Source organism: Zootoca vivipara, chromosome 1 (genome assembly GCF_965207765.1).
Source record: "Zootoca vivipara chromosome 1, rZooViv2.hap1.1, whole genome shotgun sequence".
Taxonomy (NCBI): domain Eukaryota; kingdom Metazoa; phylum Chordata; class Lepidosauria; order Squamata; family Lacertidae; genus Zootoca; species Zootoca vivipara.
In genome coordinates this window covers 84,774,214-84,796,572 of record NC_142582.1, presented here as the reverse complement: position 1 = coordinate 84,796,572, position 22,359 = coordinate 84,774,214, and the positions used below count along the sequence as shown (strand labels likewise).

The 22,359-nt window shown below is 44.5% G+C and overlaps 1 protein-coding gene across 3 annotated transcripts in view; it reads right to left on the bottom strand.

Moving 5' to 3' along the window:
• Positions 1-22,359, bottom strand: part of MAPK8IP1 (mitogen-activated protein kinase 8 interacting protein 1) — a 60,884-nt gene that overhangs the window by 30,351 nt on the left and 8,174 nt on the right. Inside the window, exons 1-2 of one of the 3 annotated variants that reach the window (XM_088669301.1) lie at positions 11,885-12,115; positions 4,671-4,776 (exon numbers count right to left, since the gene is read on the bottom strand). The exons of 1 other annotated variant lie outside the window; for it this stretch is intronic. In XM_088669301.1, the coding sequence (XP_088525427.1) occupies positions 4,671-4,776; positions 11,885-11,958 (180 nt within the window). In that variant the 5' untranslated portion in view covers positions 11,959-12,115. Of the gene's footprint in view, positions 1-4,670; positions 4,777-11,884; positions 12,116-22,359 lie in introns of those variants that run through there. One more of the 3 variants, XM_035115700.3, reaches the window with a different exon arrangement.

Below are 22,359 nucleotides of genomic sequence, written 5' to 3'. Positions count from 1 at the left end.
GGTCATCGAGTCCGACCCCCTGCAATGCAGCACTCCTACAATTTTTTTAAAAAAATGCAGCCCATGTCCAGTTTCTTCCTATCTGATGTCTATTTCATTCTGAAGCAGTGCAGGATGCCCATTTCTATAAGCTACTTGTGATCCATTACATGAAGCTTAATTTGAGTTGGAGCAAACCAGAGACTGGCCCCAGAATCATATGCAAGCACTCAGCTTGGGCCTTGTGACATAAATATGAACAGTACCATTGAGCATGTACAGAGAGCTTCCTTCTCAGCATTAACCCCCAGCTAACAGAGAACAGGACTGTCAGGATGACCAGAATCCCCCGGCACATTTTATTTGAGAAACTATCAGCACTTTAGAGTGAAACAGACACTTCCCAAACATAATGTAAGATGTTTCGAAATGCCATCTTCTACCCCATGCAATAGAAGTGTAGCAGAACTAAATTCCATCAGACAAAAATGGGTGATGCCATGCTTCATAAAGTTACTCTTAATTGGTAGACGATGGAACAGGGCACAGGTTTTATTACAGCAAATGATCCTTCTTCTATATAGCTTTCCCCTTTGCAGTTGCCACCTGTTAGTCCAGAGAACATGTATTTTCTTTTATTATAATAATAATAATAATAATAATAATAATAATAATAATAATAATAATAATAATTTATTATTTATACCCCACCATCTGGCTGGGCAGCTTCCAACAGAAAAATAAAATAAAATAATCTATTAAACATTAAAAGCCTCCCTAAACAGGGCTGCCTTCAGATGTCCTCTAAAAGTCTGGTAGATGTTTTTCTCTTTGACACCTGGTGGGAGGGTGTTCCACAGGGCGGGTGCCACTACCGAGAAGGCCCTCTGTCCGGTTCCCTGTAACTTGGCTTCTCGCAGCGAAGGAACCGCCAGAAGGCCCTTGGCACTGGACCTCAGTGTCCGTGCAGAACGATGGGGGTGGAGACGCTCCTTCAGGTATACTGGACCGAGGCCATTTAGGGCTTTAAAGGTCAGCACCAACACTTTGAATTGTGCTCAGAAACGTACTGGGAGCCAATGTAGATCTTTCAAGACCGGTGTTATGTGGTCTCGGCGGCCACGCCCAGTCACCAGTCTAGCTGACGCATTCTGGATTAGTTGTAGTTTCCAGGTCAACTCCAAAGGTAGCCCCACATAGAGCACATTGCAGTAATCCAAGTGAGAGATAACTAGAGCATGCACCACTCTGGCAAGACAGTCCACGGGCAGGTAGGGTCTCAACCTGTGTACCAGATGGAGCTGGTAGACAGCTGCCCTGGACACAGAATTAACCTGTGCCTCCATGGACAGTGTGAGTCCAAAATGACTCCCAGGCTGCGCACCTGGTCCTTCAGGGGCAGAGTTACCCCGTTCAGGACCAGGGAGTCCCCCACACCTGCCCACCTCCTGTCCCCCCAAAACAGTACTTCTGTCTTGTCTGGATTCAGCCTCAATCTGAAAAGCTCTGAAGCAAGAGAACTAATTGCTGTGGCTCCTGCTGAAGTGGCAACTTTGCCCATCCTCCTCACTGACTGTAGCAGCAGCAAACAGACTTCAGTCTGTATTCCAGAAAAGACATGGGAGGAGGGCAGGTAATTGGACAGGTGGAATGGCAGGGCATGGAACTGCATTCCTTCCTGCTGTGCTGGAAAGGGAACAGTCATAATAAGGCTTCTTTACTGCAACATTTGTGGTGGAAGAAGCACCAGAAGAATCTACAGCAGCTGCCCTTGTCAACGGAAACGTTATGCAGTACCCAGTCCAACGACACAACTGTAAGGAGGTAGAAAACCCAACACACTCCTGAGTTTATGAGCAAGCCCCCATTATTTTCTGGAAATGGTGCTCTGATTTTGAATGACTATAGAGTCTGCACAATCAAAACTGGTTTCAAACAATTATGTAGAAACCTCAGCTCAGAGTATTCAATCTCTCTCTTTCTCTCCCCCCACCATAAGTGATGCCCCTTGGGGAATTTTTTGTCGGTTCCATGTAAACCATTAAGTCATATTTTAGCTTCTTTCAAAATTTCATGTCTTAGACTTTTTTTTTTCCTGGCTGTGATCACTCTTTCTCCTTTTAGCTCCTTTCTCAGTATGTCTCTGCAAAGTGCCTGGATACACAACGTATTTGTGTTGATCAGTGTCCGTGTACTCTGCCCAGCTGTAGCATAACCAGAGTTTATTCTTTAAAAATTACTTTTCTTTTACAAAAAGAAAAAAGAAAAGAAAAGAAAATCTCTTCTAGGTTTCTATCCCTTTATTGTTCTTCAAGCACCTTTTTGAGCTTCATCTCAAAACTACGTGGTTCAGTCACAGCCAGCATGTTTCAAACGTTGGAAGTTCAGAGTGGTTAATTGGAAGTGGCCCATTAAGTCCTTTCCCCCTGGAGCATCAAACGTTCTGTATCTCATTTGTAGAAAATGCACTTCCTCTGGTGACAGAGAACCCTCTCAGCTTTTCTTTACATCTCCGCAGCTTTCTTCCCTCTAGCATGGCATACATAATAAATGCATCACACTTCTGCCTCTGTTGTCAGAAAACCATGCAGTTTTGAAACTCCACCATTTTACAATCTCCCGTGGCTTTCACAGACAGCTCAAATTGGTGTCTGAATCTTTTCCAGCTTCTTCAACACGCAACCTTCAAGGCTGGTGGGAAAGATGTGCTTTTGTCAAGGGAGAGGTGCCAGAAAGGGGTGGGAGAAGCAATTTTATTTCATCCGTTTCCCTTACTACAGGCATGGCCAAACTTGGTCCTCCAGCTGTTTTGGGACTACAACTCCCATCATCCCTAGTTAACAGGGCCAGTGGTCAGGGATGATGGGAATTGTAGTTCCAAAAAATCTGGAGGGCCAGGTTTGGCCATGCCTGCTTTACTATTATTAGGAGCATAGGAAACTGCCTTACACTGAGTCAGACCATTGGTTCATCTAGCTCAACACTGATTGGCAGCATCTCCCCAGGGTTTCAGGCAGGGGTCTCTCCTAGCTTGACCTGGAGATGCCAGAGACTGAACCTGGGATCCTCTGCATGCAAAGCAGATCTGAGCTGTGGCCCTTCCCCACAGTAGGTCCCATTCATGTTCTGGCACGTTGAATGCTCTGATGCCAGCAAAACCAGGAAGGCTGGTTGGGATCCTGGAGCAGGAATTACTTTTGTACCCAATGGGCTGTCATGCCCCTCCCTTGCTGAGGTACATGATACAGTGCTGGTTTATTTGGTTGTGCTTGCTTTCCATCAGCACTGCAGCGCTAGCGACATAGTACTGCTAGAGCCACTACCAAGTCACCCTGCAGCCCTCGTGGGTCCATTTAAAGTGCATTTCAGCAGATTCAGATCTAAGGTGGTGCCTAATGCACTGTGGTGGTCTCATCTACAAAACCAGACTTTGGGTAGAATCACAAGTTCTTTCCAGACAACATTTTCGATGCTCGGGTCTGTGTGATGTAAACATAGAGAAAAATGCCTCCAAGCATTTACTGAGCCCCTTTCATAATCACCGATTAACCATAACCACTTTGCACATATCTATACAAAAGGATTTGGCTGTCATTGAGGCTTGAACCTCAGCAGCTCTAGTGTTAACAATTAGCTATGGGAATAATAATTTTATTGGTTGGTTGGTTGGTTGGTTTCCCCAGCCACCCTGGGCGGATCCCAACAGAATATTAAAAACCCGATAAAACATCAAACAGTAAACAATTCCCTAAACAATAAATAAGATGTGGGCATAAAAAGACATGCAAGATGCTCTGCGATAAAGGGGGGAGCTTTTAAAATGAAGCCTCTTAAAAGTAAAGGAATCTTCAGTACAATATAGACTGTGGGCTCTGCCAATCAAAAGTTGAGATTATTGCAAGGTATCCAAGGATGATGCCAATTCCCATTCGCTTAGCAAAACTCTCCACACAAGATGTCCTTCGTTTAAATGCCCTCAGATCTCACAAATGCTGAGGAAAGTTTCTCGAAGGCTGAGAACAGTTAATACTTCATAGATCAAGTCCAACCCCCGCTGATCTGCAGCTGGGAATGAGTCCCAGTCTAGAGCCTCACGCAAGAAGGATTGCTTAATAAGCACACAATAGCAGTGGCACCTGCATTTGCTTCAGGCCTGGGTGCTCCTCCAGGTGCAGTCAAGACACAGTGCTTTGCAGTGACGTTGCCTCAGGGTGACCCAGACCCAGGATGCAGCATACAGAGAACTGAACACTTAAATACAAACCACAGAGAGACAGGCTAACTATTACTGCCTGCCAGCTTCCCCCAACTAGCTGTTCTTTGGGTATTTTAAAGGACAACACCCATCAGCCCCAGCCAGCACAGTGATGCACCAGATTGGGGAAGCCTGGTCCAGGGAAAAAAATGTTTGGTCCCCTATGATAAGAAACAAACTAGTCCTCTTCTTGTACAGGGCTTCAGGTTTGTGGGAGGGCAGGGCTGCCGGGGAGAATGAGTAAGGCTGGAGCAAATGCAAAGGGTGGAGATAGAAGGGGGTTCAAATTGAGAAAGTACGTGTGTGTGTGTGTGTGTGTGTGTCTAGATGGCTGTGGCTTGACCTGTCAAGAAACAATGACCGCATCCCTTACCTGCCTATTGGGTAGGAATGGGTGTTTCGTTAGCAGTAATTAAGGAAGCACTGATTTCCTTACCCGTGAAGCCAAACTGTCCTTACAGTGCAGGCTGATTCCACACTCATCCGTGATTTCAGAGAGATCTTCATCCTCAAACTCTTCCAGGCTGATGTCATGTGTGAGCCTAAGTTAAGGCAAAGAGTGTGAGGTTATCCATCAAGGAAAGCTAGCCAAAAAGGAAATACAACACACACAGTGATGCTTGGGACAATGTTATAACCCCAAGCCTGGATCCAAAAGAGAAAAGAGGTGAATTGCCTGCCAAGCTAAATTAACAATTATATCAGACAATCCACCGAGTAGAGACTCCAAAGGAATTTTACCTTCTACTGTGCTGGTTATCTGAGAGTTTCCCTGATTCTTCTGTCCTTTGTGCTACGGTATTTTCAACATTCCCTGCAGCCCAGAACAGAGAGGCTGGTCTCGTGTGGTGGTAGCTGGTGAGAGAGCTGGGGGAGGCAGTATTTTAAGCCCCTCCTTTCCCAACACTAGGGCTTACAAAAGGAAATAATGTTCTCAAGCATGTGCATCAATTACTCCCTCTACCAGGGATAGGAACCTGCACACTGGTATTATCCCTGACCATGGACCATGCTCACTGGGGCTGATAGGAGTTGGAGTCCAACAACATTTGGGGAGCCAGAGATTCCCCAGCCCTTCCCTATGGGAGGGGCGTGTGGAAAGGCATAAGCTATCTATCTATCTATCTATCTATCTATCTATCTATCTATCTATCTATCTAATCTATCTATCATCTCATACATACCTGTTGCCAACCAACCAAAATAATCAAAGTGTTTACAGTAACACACTTGCCTGTAGCTCCATGAAGCTTTTTATTTTTAAACCCTCTCAGCCTCTCAAAAACCAAACCAGACCAAACCGCTACATTTCCTAAAACTGAAAGAACATATTTAAAGGCATCCTTTTCTTTATAAATGTTATATGAGTATAGGAAAAAAGGGATTTAAAGTTGTTTCAGCCCACAAGGCCAACGTTAATGGTTTAATTTGAGACGCAGCCCACTGCAACACAGAACTGGAAGCTATTTTCAGCAGCATAACTCAGACTTGAAAATGTGAAAAAATAACCTCTGGTCATGATGAGAGGACTCCTCACTACTGGGTAATCACAACTAAGTCCCATATATCTGGGGTTAGGGAGACCACCTTCCAGGTTTGGGTGGTGCGTGTATTCCTGTGCTGGCAGGGTAGGGATGGAGTGTCGGTGCAAAAGAAAAATGGATGAGGTAAAACTTCAAAATGAAGCTTGATTTTAAAAAATATGATATATATAACGGAACCGCCTCCCCCATCAGGGCCTGGTGACAACCCCAAGATCTCCCGCAATGATTTTGCAAAGTTCTCTGCAGGTAAAGTTGCTCAGAATTGGAAAGCTGTAGACTCCACCGTGGGAGCAGGGCCAGGGCAGAAGAGTGCTAGGGTCCTGTCTGATCATATTGTATGGGATCAATTCCAATCTGTTACCTCCAAGGATGTGGACAGGCTGCTTGGACGAGTGAAACTGACCACCTGTCTCCTTGATCCTTGCCCATCCTGGCTTATAAAGGCGGGAAGAGCTAGGTGATGGGCTCCGTGGGCTGGTGAATGCTTCCCTCTGTGAGGGAGCCTTCCCAGACCCGCTGAAAGAGGTGGTTATTAAACCGCTTCTTAAAAGCCATCTTTGGACCCAACCAATACGGCCAACTATCGCCCAGTCCCAAATTTTCCATTCTTGGGCAAGGTGATTGAGCTGGTGGTCGCTGAACAACTCTAGGCACGCCTGGAGGATGCAGACCATTTGGTCCCAGTACGTTTCCAAGCACAATTCAAAGCGAAGTTACAGGGAACCAGGCAGAGGGCCTTCTCAGTGGCAGTGCCCTCCTTGTGGAATGCCCTCCCTTCAGATGTCAAGGTAATAAACTACTATCTGACTTTTAGAAGACATCCAAAGGCAGCCCTGTTTAGGGAAGTTTTTAAGGACTGATGTTTTAATTACGTTTTTAGATATGTTGTAAGCCGCCCAGAGTGGCCGGGAAAACCTAGCCAGATGGGCGAGGTATGATGATGATTATGATTATGATGATAATTCTACCCAATGTGCTTTGCTGTGTTGTTTTCTTTAGGGGCAAAAATATCTCATTGATATAGTTCACTTAAAACCACAGGGGGACAAACTCCCCCCGCCCCGCCCTGTCAAGAGGGGAAAAAATTCTCTCAGGGGCTGCATGTTGGCTGTTATGGAAGCCAAAGCCAATGATGGGCCAGAGATTAAAGTGTTTGAGAATGGTCTCAGAGTATGGTCTGAAGGCACTTGAGGTCATCATCTCACTGAAGTTAAGCAGGACTAGGTCTGGTCAGTGCCTGGATTGGGAGACCTCCAGGAAATCATATGTATGTTGCCTTAGGTTCCATGATGGAAGAAGAGGATATAAATGTAAGAAAATATGACTGCTGTGCTTTCGATTTGTATTATGGCTACTCAGATAATAATCCTCAGATCTATGCAGGTTGACTCAGAATAAAAGTAAACCCCCTTGAGTTTAATGGGGTCATTCTTAAATACAAAGGGTATTTTTAATACATTCAGACCAATACTGCTACTGTTCTGGAAAACAAGTGAAAGTAATTCCTGGCTTTAATGTGCAATATACATATATGTAGCAGAAATCTACCGTTTTTAAAATCAGTTCCTCTGAAACTATGAAGGAAGAGGGGGAATAATTTTAAAAAACAGTGGGGGGAAGAGGAAACAATGGGGAGAGAAGAAACTCTAAGAGGGTGGAAGAATTAGGCAGTTTCAGGTGCTGTTGGGAGCTGCAAGCATTCCCTACATTGCACACCTGTGGCTTAAAGCTTCTGCCCCTGAATGCAGCAAAACATACTAGGCATACTATATTTGTATGGCTTTTATAACAAACACATTTAAGCATCTTTGCATCACTCCTGCCCCTGCTTTTTGGCTTATTTTTTTCGGTACCACATCTTCATTTTTTCTGTCAATCACTGCAACATCCAAGCCACCTTGAGATCCAATTTTTTTCATTGCCAAATTTCACTGGCAAACAGTCCCTTAAAACATGCTCATGTGAAAAACATACAATGCACAGCAAGCTGCAAAGTCAGCGTCTTGCTTGCCCCCACCCAATATCCCCCTCCTTCAAAAGACCAATTTAAACAATAAAGATGAACAATAATCTATTTCATCCCAGGTGACAGCAGGGTGGCCAAGTGTCCTACTTTGCAAAGGACAATCCTCTATTTGGAAATGTCCTGTTTGAAAGACTGCCTAGGAGAGAGACAGAGCAGGTTCACAGGGCACTGCCTCCCTACTCTATGCTGAGATGTTTTTTTTTGATTAAATTATTTCAATGATTTCTGAATTTGCATCTATAAATGCAAATCTGTTCTTTCTTTTTCTTTTTCTTTTTGGTGATGCACTGTCACCCAGAGTGGCACTGTGGGTTCTGGCTGCTCAGTTTCATAAGGCAGAGCAGGGGGTCAGGATGCAAAAACTCAACCTGTTGAGATGGTTTGGTTCTCTTTAATAATGCTTCTTTTGATTGGGAGGGCTCTATCTTTAACCTCTAATGCTGAAGTCTCCACTGATAAACAGTTTCGCTCAATTTCATTTTCCTTACCAATTTGCATAGATTTTAGCCAAATTAGCCAACAGACCTTATACTCACATTCCCCCATGGCTATTTATTAAACATTAATCCTGAATAATAATAATAATAATAATAGTTGTTGTTGTTGTTGTTTAGTCGTTTAGTCGTGTCCGACTCTTCGTGACCTCATGGACCATAGCACGCCAGGCACTCCTGTCTTCCACTGCCTCCTGTAGTTTGGTCAAACTCATGTTCGTAGCTTCGAGAACACTGTCCAACCATCTCGTCCTCTGTCGTCCCCTTCTCCTAGTGCCCTCAATCTTTCCCAACATCAGGGTCTTTTCCAGGGAGTCTTCTCTTCTCATGAGGTGGCCAAAGTATTGGAGCCTCAGCTTCACGATCTGTCCTTCCAGTGAGCACTCAGGGCTGATCTCCTTCAGAATGGATAGGTTTGATCTTCTTGCAGTCCATGGGACTGTCAAGAGTCTCCTCCAGCACCATAATTCAAAATAATAATAATAATAATAATAATAATAATAATAATAATAATAATAATATTTATCCCCCGCCCATCTGGCTGGGTTTCCCCAGCCACTCTGGGCGGATTCCAACAGAAATATTAGAATACACTAATTTCTTAAAGATTAAAAGCTTCCCTAAACTGTTTGCACAGAGGTTCATGTGTCAATTAATTGCTATCTCACAATTCCTAGGTAAAACCACTTTAACTGCACAAACCTAAATTTGAATCACTCCAGCAAGATAGTTACCATCTGTAAGCAACTTAAGAGTTCTCATCCCTCATCTAACCTCTTTCCCAACTCCGAATGTTTTGACTTCTTCAGAAAATACGCATTATGAAAACAGAAGAAGAGGCCAGATATCTCAAAACAGCATTTTAATAGTGAAAAACATAATACTGTACACTACAACATCTGGCATAACCAGTGGTCACCTTTCTAGCTCGCTGTCAACTCCTTTTTAGGCTGAACTTGGTCTTAAAATGTTAGGATCCTAGAACTGTCAGGATTCAACCCAAATGCTCTGTCTGGCCTGAATTCTTCAAGGACATCTGCAGAATCAACCCAATTGTGTAGCGGAGATCTCTAGCACCATATGTACGTCTCATCATAAAGAAACCATCAATATGAAAAGGAAACTAAGAAGTGGGGACAGAGCATGAGAAAAGCAGGCTTTTGACTAAAGAAGATTCAGTTTATAACTCTTCACACTTTCGTGCTAACAAGTCTATTCAGTTGTTTAATTTTTTCCCAAGATGAGCCAGTTATTTTGTATTGTTTTGTGGCATCTTATGTTTTATTGTACCTGTTTATGTTGTTGTACACCACCTTGGTATTTTATATGAGCTGTCCAGGCTTCCAGGTAGTTCAGATAGAAAGAGTGAGAAACCTACCAAGAACACTGGGCAACAATAGGACTCTCCTTTCTTTAATACAACCTCCTTTGAGGTGCATTTATTTAATTAATTTCTAAACTGCCCTTCATCAGTTGTGTTCCAAAGCAGTTTACAGCACAGATATCAAAGTATAAAATACACAAAAAATTCAGTCCAATAGTTTTATAAATCAACTCTAAAACAAAACTGTAACACAAACAATATCTAGTAATTTACTGCTGGCCTTTGCCCAATCAGCTTCCTCCAAATGAAAAACCTCAGTCGCTCCCTAATATCCAGGGACCTACCAAGACGCAGAAAGAGCCTTTTATGTTCTCCCCCCCCCACACCCCCTCAGGTGTCATTTCCCCATAGAAGAGGAAATGCCCTTCTCCAACACTGACAATATCCTCAAGAGAAGAGACTGCATTTAGCCTTAAGAACCAGAGGAGGCACGTCAGCCTATCTGCTCCCCGTGGAGGTAAGAAAAAGGCAGTAACGGGGACATCAAGAAAGGAAATAATGAATCATCCAGATCATCTCAATGCATCTTATCAATATAGATTCTAATTCCTTCCTCTGAAACCGTGCCAAAGTGCTTTCTGCAGCCCCTCCAATATGCAGTCAATGGCTTTTGCTTGAGATCAATTCACAGGAGAACAGCAGGGAACATTTGGGGACATTTTGCCAAGGGCAAGTCTTTGCACAGAGAAATTTGTTGCTGGTTGAAGTGCAGCCTGCTGCACAGAGCAGGGTTCAGCAGAGAAGCCATCGCTCTCACAGCAGCTCCCAGCTGAATCCTTCGCTTAGCTTTATTACTCACGGAGAGAGGAAACTTCCCTCCTCTTTCTCCTCTTCCTCCTCCTCTCCCCACTGGGCATTACCAGTCACACTGGGAGGCATAGCACGTGTAAGAGGTTACCATCCAGATGGGTGGGGTATAAATAATAAATTATTATTATTAATTATACCATTTTGAACTGCAACTCTCTGGCATGTACTTTACACTGCAAAGAAAGCAAAAGATACCCATCAAGGAACTTGGTGCCTTGTCTTCTGTTCTCCTCTGCATTGGCACAGTGATATTGGGACCAGGGATTTCCAGAGCTACAGAGAAAGTTGCATGCAGCTTGAGTTAGGGAAGGGCTGTAATAGAATGCCCATCTGGATTAACAAGGGGGTGGGGCATTCGATGTGAAACCTTTACATCTCTGAGGGGCTGCACACAGCAAGGGAAGAAGGAAGAGAGGAATATTAGGAAAGGGATGGAGAGTCTATTTGATGGGCTGCCAAAGCATTAATTGATTCCCTCTCCTGTTCCAGAGAGGTCACAGGGGTCAGGAAATCTCTTCTGTTAATACTTGTTCTATTGCATGCAAATATCTGTCCCTGTCACTGGGAGGCTAACGAATGGGCAATTACCACAATAGCCCGGCAGGAGCATTTTTTCCAATTACCTATACCTACTCAGAAGAGCCCCGCAAAGCCTTTGGTTTGTCACTCCCAGCTAACAGCAGTATTGAATCTGCTCCTGTCTGACATAAAGGGACTGCCATACTTTCTCACTGAAAGTGGAACTGAAGACAGCACTAATTGTATGATAGACCCGGGGGGGGGGGGGTTCCCTGCAGCAAGCCCCGCATATTCAGTTCTGGTGTGTGCAGAAAGAGTTTGATAGATTAGTGACAGCAAGTGCCAACATACAGGCTCATGCCAGGGTGCTGAGAGATCTACTCCCTGCCCTCCCCACACCACTTATTCACCACAATGTCTACATGATCCTGACCTCCCCCACAGCAAAGGTCTCCTGCAGACGGCTTCTTAGCATCAAGAAAGAATTGCTCTTTTGACAGAGCAATATTTTCCTTTTGTCAACTAAGGAGTCCCATTTGGGCTCAAAGCCAGCCATGCCAGAGAGATACTAGCAGAGCTCTACCCAAATGGTCTGGTTTCCTTGCCCTACCCCGACTGCCTTTCAATCCCATTTCGCAGCAGATAAAAGTTTGCAACCAAGTCTGCACACAGAGGCCACAGCTGCTATGCAGACACCTTGCTCACACAGGGTTTTTTAGCAAGAAAGACTTCACCGGTTAAATAAATGGGCTAGTAAAAAGCCAAGCAGAACTGCTTTTTTAAAATAAATAAAAATGTAAAAACGCTGTACAGGTGCACGAGACCGTCTCTGTTCCCCCCACCCCATAGGCCCCCTCCTGCCCCAAGACATACCATTTCTCCCACTGATCCTCAAGCCAGCTCTCCTCCTCCTCTGTGCTTGACTGCATTTTAAGTTCAAACTTCATTTAAGAGGATCCCCGCCTCAGGGGGAGAGGAGCAGCGGCCGCAGTTGAAGGGAGGCCTCCCCCCTTGAGAAAAAGGAGAGCTGTGTATGTGCCGTCCCCTCTGCCTGTCCTGGCTGGGGAGACTCTGCCGCTCTCGCCGCTCTCTCCTTCTCACTGCGCATTCTAAGGGAGCTCATTAAAAATAAATGGACTCAGCTGTCTGGGGTGGGTGGGGGGAAATAACCCTCTGGGCTGAGATGGTGCCAAGCCCTGCACTCTGCCTGGTCTGCTGCTTCCCTCAGCCAGGCAGGCTTCTGATCAAGTCGCATCTCTGCTCCCCCTCCCCATCAGCTGCAGTCAAGGGGAAAAGTGGGGAATCGAGTTACCACATCAGTGGCGCTAAGCTCTGCCAAGCCATCCTTCCCCTTGACCTTGCAATGCTTCTGCCCCAACAGGGCTGCATGGGACCAGAGTCCCCAAGTGCCAAAGGACGACCCAGCCATCTCCATTATTCAGGGAGAGGAATACAGAAGGAATCTAAAATGGATAGCACAAGGCAGAGGCCGAGCTTGCTTATACATACCACCAAGATTTGGAGATCATTACTTACCAAAGTAAGTAACCCCAGGGTTGTTCAGCTACATCCCCTTGTTAACTCACCTGGGTGGGAGTAAACAGGCCAGTGTTTACTTTGGTGGGAAAGCAAGGCTATTGTGCACTGCAGCAATGGGGACCTGTGGCTGCCCAATGTCGCTGAACTACAATTTCAATCATCTCTGATTATTGACCATGGTGGCTGAGGCTGATAGGACTTGGAGTCTTTCAACTTCTGGAGAGCTACAGGTTCCCCATCCTTCATGTACCATACACTCAACTTATGTTCTGGGGATAGCGCCTAAAGCCCAAATAGTGTATAGCCAAAATACATTGCGTTCAATGGCGGGTATGATTGCCCAAGTCATTCCCCCCCTCCAGAGCCCCGCCCCCTTTCCATTTATTTTCATTTTCATTTTTGCCACACACATAAAGCTGAATGTACACAAGTTAAATGTGTGAAAGCTGCAGACTTACTGCATTTAATTTTAAAATGGGACCTCAGGGTCTAAACCTCCTGCTGGCTTTGGACCAGGTGCTGCCCTTTTTCGGCAGTCCTGCAGTCCACTGGCATTGGTGAGCCACTGTCCCGAAACAGCTTGCTCCCTGGAGCAGTTGCCACGCAGGCACCATTTCAAATGGCCTCCATGTGGCAGTCAATTTGTGTGAAGGGTCCTTTATCACAGTCTTAAGTGATTCCCAGTCTTTATTATAGTGTTTACCACCATCACCCTCAAGGGCAGTGAAGCACTATTAGCCATATTACTAGGAGGGGGGACACGGAGCAGCTTCCGAAGTGGAAGGGATGGAGAGCAAAACGTGCGCACTGCACACTTCCAGTTGCTCCACTGCATCTGAAAGAATGTCACCATCTCTATCACTTGCTTGGGGGGGGGGCGTGATAAACAAGCGAACTTGACATTAGGGGCTCACACATCCCCCTTGGTCTGGGCTGGAAGAATATATATGAGAGGAGCACCAAGTCTATTTTGAATGACATGGAGAAGGGAGCAGAACAGCAGGTGCAAAGCACTTAACCCTAGAGCTCCCTGAGCTACCCTTCACATCCAGATTGGCTCTCAGGCACACAGAGGCTGCTATGCCAGTTGCCCAGGGATCTCTGCTAGGGACAATTCCAAAACCCATGTGGATTGAAAGCTTTTAAGAACGTTTGCGGAGAGGGAGTTAGGTCAACAGCAGCAACTGCATGTTCATCAAGGGATTCTGGCTGGAGCTTAATTTAAACCACAGAAGCCAGCTGGAGCCACCCCATTAAGGAGCTGGCCCAGAAGACAGACAGTCTGCTCTTCCAAAATACTTTATAAAGGTACATAACTGCCTCATTCACTTCACTGGGACTTCCAGCAACACAGCACTCCGAGGATCAGGCTGTAAGGAGCATTATGCTTTTAAAACACCACCACAGCAAAGCCTCTAGAAAGCAGCCTTCCCCAGGCTCAGGCCTTCCAGATATTTTGGACTGCAACTCCCATCACTCCTGGCCAGTGTAGCCAACAGTCAAGGATTAGGGAACTTGTAGTTCAATGGCATCTGCAGGGCGACAACTGGGGGAAAGCAATCCTAGAGGCACAGAGAGAACCCCAAAGCATCAGTCTAGGTACTTCATGCTAATATTACACAAGGAGAACAGTCGCTGGGCTATCATAATGTTCCTCCAAATGAGTTAGACAAAGGACTGCCAGCTCATAGAAGCATGATGCGTACTGCTGTGTCCCCAAAATGCAACCCCCATGATTTTACAAGAGAGGGAGATGAGAAATTCAATTTTAATGGCCACTGCCTTTAACGTCATTGCATTTGTTGTTAATGTTAATACCATTTTAATTACTTGAGCTCCACATAACCAAAATGCATTTGTTCAACATTTTATCTCTCTTTGATTTTTATTTGCCTCCACCCCCACCTCTGTCATTTTATTTGCTTTCACAGAACCTGGCGCACGCTGTCCTGTGCTGCTTCCTTCTTACCATTTTTGCTACATCACCTTTTTCTCTTTCCTGACTGCCTTTCATTTTCAGCCTTGTTTTCCCCCCATTGGGGCTGCCAAACTGAATTAGGTCCATGGACCATCTAGCTCAATATCCTTTCTCTGACAGCAGCCCAAGCTCAGGTTGCTCAGAGGAAGATGCCAGGCTCTTGAATGAGGCAGAATGGGATAGCTATCTCCATCATGCCAGTTGCAGCCAGAGCAATTGAGAAATCCCTGCGCTTTACAAAAAGGTTATGCACTAAGCCTGCATTTGGGATTGACACAAACACTCAGACCACCACAATCCCAAGCACCTGATTTTGATCCACAACTGAAGGTGTGCCTTGTCATCCTTTCTGAACCTGGATTAGGTCAAGCAACGTAGATTCCCAAACCTAACAGTCTGGGGCCAGGATAATATTCTTAGCTGCTGCCATTTCATGAAATCTGAGCTTGCTGGGCATTGGACAAAATAGTAACGGCTTCTCTCCATTGCTAAGTATGCACTACAATCAATAACTTGAAACTGCCATTATATAGGAAGGTACACCGGCATTTGGGCAACAGCTAAAGCAGGGGAGACAGAAACCAACCCTAGCAGATGTTACACAGGGATGCTCCATATGGACCTGCAATGGCCTGTGACTAGAGCACATTACTGAACTCCATTATGTGGTTCTACTCAAGCACATGCAGGGAGAACCCTTCTGTTAGGGACACAATCCCCTTCCCCATGTCACTGTGTCACTGCTACCCATGCAGTCTCAACAGGGCCCCATTGCTTTCATAAGGAAACATTGATCATTGCTTTCTCTTCTCTCCTTGCTTCTGCTTCCTCAGTTTAGCTCTGTGTTCATTCACCCTATTTTCTCCTCATTATTGATTGTGACAATGCATTTGCAGACATTGCCAGCGGCATCCTCACTCACCAAGACGGTGTTGTATGCATGCAGCTATTTATTACACTGGAGTGGGCTCTTTCCTTCCTGTGCTTGCCCAAGAGGTTGTGGGTGATGCTTAGAATTCCATGGGCTGTTTTATTATTATTATTATTCGGGCTAACTGCAGGCATTGAAACAGTCTTTGTCTAAAATTAATATCATCACAAGCAGATTAGCATGCTAATTCTCCCTCCATTCTGCCACAGTATTTTCTAAAGCAAATCCCTGTCCATGGTGCTCAACGGCTGAAAAACTAACCACTCCTTCCTCCGCTTCTTTAGTTCCTATGGGGATTCACACAGGCTCAGGAAAAGCTATTAGAAGTCTCCGGGGATACACAGACCCTTTCCGTAGCCGAAGCCTGCATGTTGCGTGAGCAACAAGCAGCCAGGAAGGCCCCTTCCTGCAAATGCATGAGCTCCCGTGGGTTGGAAAATAAGCTCATTACCTTCAGGCTTGTTGCTAGTGGCTCTGCATTTTAGCATTAGCAGCAGCAGCAGCAGCAGCAGCAGCAACTTCCAAGCTTCAAGTGCCTTGCTGGAAGTAGGGTGAGCCTCTGATCCAAGGTGACAACATTGAGCGCATTATTATTTATTGCTATTGACGAAAGCAAAATATACAATGCAGCATAAAAACTCAGCAGGTAGTATTAAAACCAAAACAGCAGGGCTCCCAACAGCACAAATGATATTGAAACAGCCCTTTAATATTTCGGAAAATATCTAAAAGCACAAAGAATTTTAAATTACTGAAAGTTAAAAATAAATAAATTAAACTATAACTTGCAGAATAAAAAGGCACTGAGGGGACCTCAAGGTAGGTACAAAGCAGGCATCTTGGGAATAGCATTGTACAAACAGGGTGCCACTACTGAAAAGGCCCTCTTCGAGTACTGTACATAAAAGCACCTGGATCAGACCCATGTTCCATCTAGTTCTCACAGGGATCAATCAGAACTATCCTATCACACCTCACTCAGCAGGCGAACTTATCCAATGCCTCAACAACCTAAGTCCCCCACTGGCAAAACCAGTCATTTAACAAACACTTGACTGGCAAAGCCATATATTTTAAGTTCACAGATGTTTGGCTCAGCCACTGCATGCATTTGAATCTTACACCAAAGGAGGCCATGTAGAGCATGCAGGCTGAGTTATGCCTATTTTAGCAATTTATTCAATTTGCAGAATGCAGTCAAGTTAGAATACTTGTAGTTAACAATATTGTAACATTTCAGAAGGAAGAAGGGTGGTAGGAGACATGGAAGAAGCAGACAACAAAGTGCACCAAGCCAGAGGTGCTGGCTGAACAAAAAAAATACAACTAAACTAGGTGTCTTAAGCAAGTGAGCCAGGCTACCAAGCTGTAGGAAGCTTACCTTTCCCCGTATTGATGTAGTACTATATTCCCAAACAAAAAACACAGAAATCAGGTCTTGAGTGGACAAGCTTGGCTTTTTAACTGAGCTAGCATCTCAGAAACAAGCACACACCAATGTTTGCACATATACATCCAGCCTGCCATATTGCCAACTACTGCCACTTCCGATGGTGAAGAAAAAGGAGGGATGGATTGTAATCCAAATAGTCTTGGCTTCAGAGGCTACTTCTGAAATTGCCCAGTTATTTGGAGTGGAGCAAGGAGAATTATTTTTTAAGAGGTGACGCTCTGACTGTGATCCTATGCACAGTTGCCTGGGAGTCAGCCCCTTGAGTACAGTGGGACTTGCTTCCAAGTAAACATGCAGCATGCTTCTGGATGCCAGCTGCTGGGAGTCACAGGTGGGCAGGCTGATGTTGCACACATGTCCTGCTTGCAGGATTTCCACAGGCCGCTGTGAAAGCAGGATGCTGCTGGACTATAGATGGGCCATTGGCTTGATTCATAGAATTGTAGTCAGAAGCCATGCTGGGTTTAAATGCAGGGTTTAAACGCAGCCCTATAGATTGGGGCATTAGAGATGTTCCCCCTCTCCATTTCTTTCCATCAATTGACTCACCACCAACACCAAGGTGTTTCAGGAAGTATGGGAGAGAAAGAGGAAGAATTATTCATAATATTGGATTTGGGAGGGTTGCCATACGTCCAAATTCCCCTGGAGATATACGGAATACTGCAGTCAGCAGCAGTGTCCGGGTGGAAATCGGGCCAAAGTCCAGGAAAATCCAGACATATGGCAACCCACGTGGGCAGCGCCATTTCCCCATAAAAATAGCTCAAAAATGGCCACTTTAAAGTGCTTTAGCTCAACAACCTTTCACTGTTTGAAATATGGCAACCCTAGATTTGGCCAACCTCTATAATAAGCAAAGCAGACCTTGTCTGTCTTCTCTGTGGTTGTAGTCCAATGTGCTTCTAACCTGCAGGATCTGTACTGTACCCTGCCCCTACAGCCTTGAATTTCTGCTATTACATATATATCCATGAATTTTACCTGCTCTGCTTTAAAACACATTATTTTCTGCAACACACGATGCATAGCACATATTCCAGAATCAGGTTTAAGTTGTTAGATATCTTGCTTTTCTGACTGCTCAACTGAATCTGATGGACAGCTTATAGCCATTCATAGTTGTTTTACTTTCTCCTTGAACTATTCCGCCTTCTTACTCTTATTAGCCATTTTGGTGTACCGTATTTAAAAGTAGTTCACACATTCCTCCCTGAAGAAGAAGGTGCTGGATCAGCGTATCTTCCTGAGTTAGAGTATGAGAGAATAGAGGCTGTACAAGCATGCTGACCGCTCAATATCTCATTATTAAATGACTTCATCACTCAATGATTCGCAGGTGAATGGCCTCCGATGAAAAGTGTTTTAACAGAGGTGATGCCAGTTTATATAGGAGCTCTGACTTTTGGTATTAGATCTGCAATGGCTTGTTCACTTGAGCACATTACCACTTGATGTTTTCTTTCTATTTTTGTTTCAGGAGTTCTGAATTCAAATCCTTTCGGGAATAGACGCATTTGGTGCAAAGTGAAACCTAGTGGCTACTCATGAGACCATGCTTATGAGACCTCCTAGCTAAGAGTATGAAGGTGTGCTCAATGAACACAAATTGTCCCGAAGAGCTGACATTTTGATTTCATTTTCATTTCAGACTATGGTCTGATACAAACTGCTCTAATGTTTGTAGTTCTCCGGACACAACCCCTCAGGGATGCAAAAGCTCACCCTGTAAGATTTTGAGGTCTATTCCTGCACTTCAGGCAAGTAACAGGAATCTTGCGTTTTAGCTTTTTGCTTGTATTTGTGAACTGGAAAAAAATGCTTTCATAAACCAGGTAGACACACAATATGCAGGCAGGTCCCTCCAGTCAAGTCTCTTTCTTGAGGAAGTTCTCCTTAGCACTGAGCTAGTGTTCTCGAAGCTACGAACATGAGTTTGACCAAACTGCGGGAGGCAGTGCAAGACAGGAGTGCCTGGCGTGCTCTGGTCCATGGGGTCACGAAGAGTCGGACACGACTAAACGACTAAACAACAACAACAACAACAATCCCATTCAATGTCCCATCTCCAGCTGTCACCTTGTCCACCAAAGGAGGATGACAAATTCAGATGCTTAGAAACATTATTTATTTTCTGGCTTCAATATGCTGTACTGGTTTCATTGCATTAAACCTTCCAGAATTCCTGACCTCTGTTCATTTGCCTAGCTGCAGGGGTGTTAATTGCACCGTGATGTACTGTATATAATTCCCTTTCTCCTTCCTGCATATCTATATTAGCAGGATACATATTTCCAGGGAGGGACGGGAAGAGAGAAAGGTTTTACTGTCTCTCTTCCAGAAATGAAAGTGGGAGCATTGCAAGAATAGAGACGTGCTGCAAAGATAGATTTGGAAGATTGTTAATGTGACTGTACCCCAAACTAGGGGCAAGACTGAAAAAAAGATTTTGAATCATGCAGTGCAGGAACTGTTCTGGAATTTGATAGACGTCCCACATTCCTATTTGGATTCAGAATCACAGTATTTCCAATATTATGTACTATAAAAAAAATAAGGAATGTCTGCCTAGACATTAATGCGCAACTACAGGAAAGAGACAGGTTCCCAAGCCACCTGATCCTCTCCTGTTTTGTGGACCTTTCCAGTTCATTTCTGGTGTTGCAAATATCAACTCAGGGCATGGACCATAGCTCAGCGAGAGAGCATGTGCTCTGCATGCAGAAGGTACCAGATTCAATCCCAGACATCTTCAGTTAAAAGGATCATTTAGCTAACAGATGTAAGGAAATATATCTAATGAGACGCGAAGGTTACTGCAAGTCAGAGTAGTAAAAATGGGTTACGTGGACAAATAATCTCACCTAGCAGGAGGCAACTTCCTGTGTGACTGGTAGTATCAGAGAACTGCACCCACCAGGAGATACTGTTTTAATCCAGGACAACTAGTTGAATTTCAAAATTATGTTTAAATATATACCACGAGAAAAGAACCATGCAAGCTGAGAATAATGGCAAAAGTTCTAGCCTGCATCGTGTGATGCCATGGAGGCCTACTGTATTGTCATATTTTATGTTTTAAAATAATATTTGTCTGAACTTGAGACAGCAGTCAACTGCAGAGATTAATTGCGAAGGAAATGAGGCATGGTTGTGTCTCTTATCAGGTTCCAAGTCACACATGCTCTGTTGCTTATCTGGAGATAAGTTATTTTGAGCAGCACTAAGATAAGACACGGCCAAAGATTCAACTTGTGCCAAAGACTAACGCTTTATCCAGGGAAGCCTGCCTGGGGCCTGCTTTTACCATTTTTTGGCACCAAGCAAAGACTTTTCTTTCTCATTTCAGGATTCTTTACAACCTAAGGAAGGTCAGTTGAGATGGTGCATGTTCCAAGGGCTATGCTAACCATGATTCAGATGGAGGAAGCCATAGCTGTGGGATCCCTTGTAGTCGAGAGTTCAAATGCTGAACAATGGTTTGTAGACTGAAAGGAATTGACTCCCCACTCAGTGGGCTCTGGGTAAGTCCTCACAGAAAAGGAGGAGGTGCATGCGTTAGATGAAGGACTATTTTATTTTTCAGCCAGTCATCAAATTATTATGGGCCATGAAGTCTTCAAAGGTCAGTAGAGAAATGCAGTGCCCCATGAACAAAAAAGCAGCAAGGAGGAAAATTCACCTTCAAGAAAGGCAAACTCCATCCTGTACCCAAACAACTTTTTGTTCTCCAAGTCCTAGTCAGATCAGACTTGCACCATTGCACATATGTCACCTCTGCTTAGATGCCACTTAACATCAAAGCACAGTTGCTCAGGCTTCACCTTGTGATGGGAGCACGGAGTGAACTGAAACTAGGTCATTGTAAAAAGGGCTGACAGCAATTTCTGCTTGCTTTACAGCCTAGAACAACAGAAACCCTGAGAAAAGGGCAGCCCCCTTTGCTCACAGATGCTGAAGTGCAGCTCAGCATATATGGATAGTTGACTAATGGGGCTGAATCCCTCAGTGGCACAATTATCAGGTATTTCAGATCTGCACGTCTCAAAAAATGGAAAACATTTAAGCAGCATGCTAACCCTGTTGCAACAAACCCAAGGGCAGAGTTTATCAAACCTGGGTCTCCATCTGCTGTTGGACTACAACTCCCATCATCCCTAGCTAGCAGGACCAGTGGTCAGGGATGATGGGAGTTGTAGTCTGACAACAGCTGGAGACCCAAGTTTGAGAAACACTGTAGGAGTCTTGGGGCACCTGAGAGATTAAATAATTTGCAGGATGAGATTTTGTAGGCAAACCTGCTTCATCAGATGTATGTTCTGGCCAGCAAACGCCTGTGCCACAATAAAGTTGTTAAGTCTTTAGAGTGTCACAGGGCACTCAATTGCTTTTGTTTACAGGGTGATCTTTGAATGCCCTTTCACAGCCTGCAAAGTTTCTCTTAATCCTCACAGATCTGAGGATTCCCATATTTCGGCGAATGGAACTTATTTCTATTTGACCTAGATCTTAGAGAGTCTCCTGAATTCTTCCTGTTAACTGTTGAGTCCCGGTTCTAGCAAAGTCTATTATTATCTGGATCATTATGCCTGAATGGAGCGCCACATTGGGAGACCTGGGCCTGATAGTCGTTCTTCCATTTTTGGATGCTGCTGTTTACATTAACACACAAGCAGCCCAGGAGACAAATGCTGTATCTAGGACAATAATTCATAGCCAGACTATCATGGGACCAGGATGATCTCTACTACTAATCTTGAGTTAGCCAGTTCTGTTAACTGAGCCACTTCTCCTGCATTTGTATTTTCTGGGCCAGCTATAATTGCTCAGTTAGTAGGTTTTTTAAAAAACCAATTCAGCCACATTGAAATAATTTCCAACAAACCCAGCAAGCAATTTTAGAGCTAGAAAAGAGACCCATCTTCACAAAAGAGCAGAGAGAAACCCACACCTTATTGATGCTTAAAGCCTAAAAACTTGAAGGCATTTTAGAAAATGCTGATAGATTGAAACAGATTGTTTTCACCTTACACCGTTGTTCAAAGGAACAACTACAGAGCTGCAAGCATCCATATGAAGCCAGACCTCAAAAATCAGACCTTGGAGCAGGGATGGGGAATGGTAGCCCCAGGGCCTGAATGTGGCCCTCCAGACTTCTCTAGCTGGCCCTTGGGGGACTCTCATAAGAACACAAAAACAGCCTGCTGGATCATCTGCCTATCTAGTCCAGCATCCTATTCATACAGCAGTCAACCAGGTACCTATGGGAAGCAAAACAGCATGTGTCCCTCCTGAGGTTTCCAGCCACTGGTATGTAACTGTTACTTTACTTTCTCAAGACTCCTAATAAGGATCTTGTAAAAATGAAGCTATTCTTTGAATATTATTTTTAAGAGCACGAGAACAGAATGGGAATGATGGACTTGGACACCCCACCTAGGATCTTG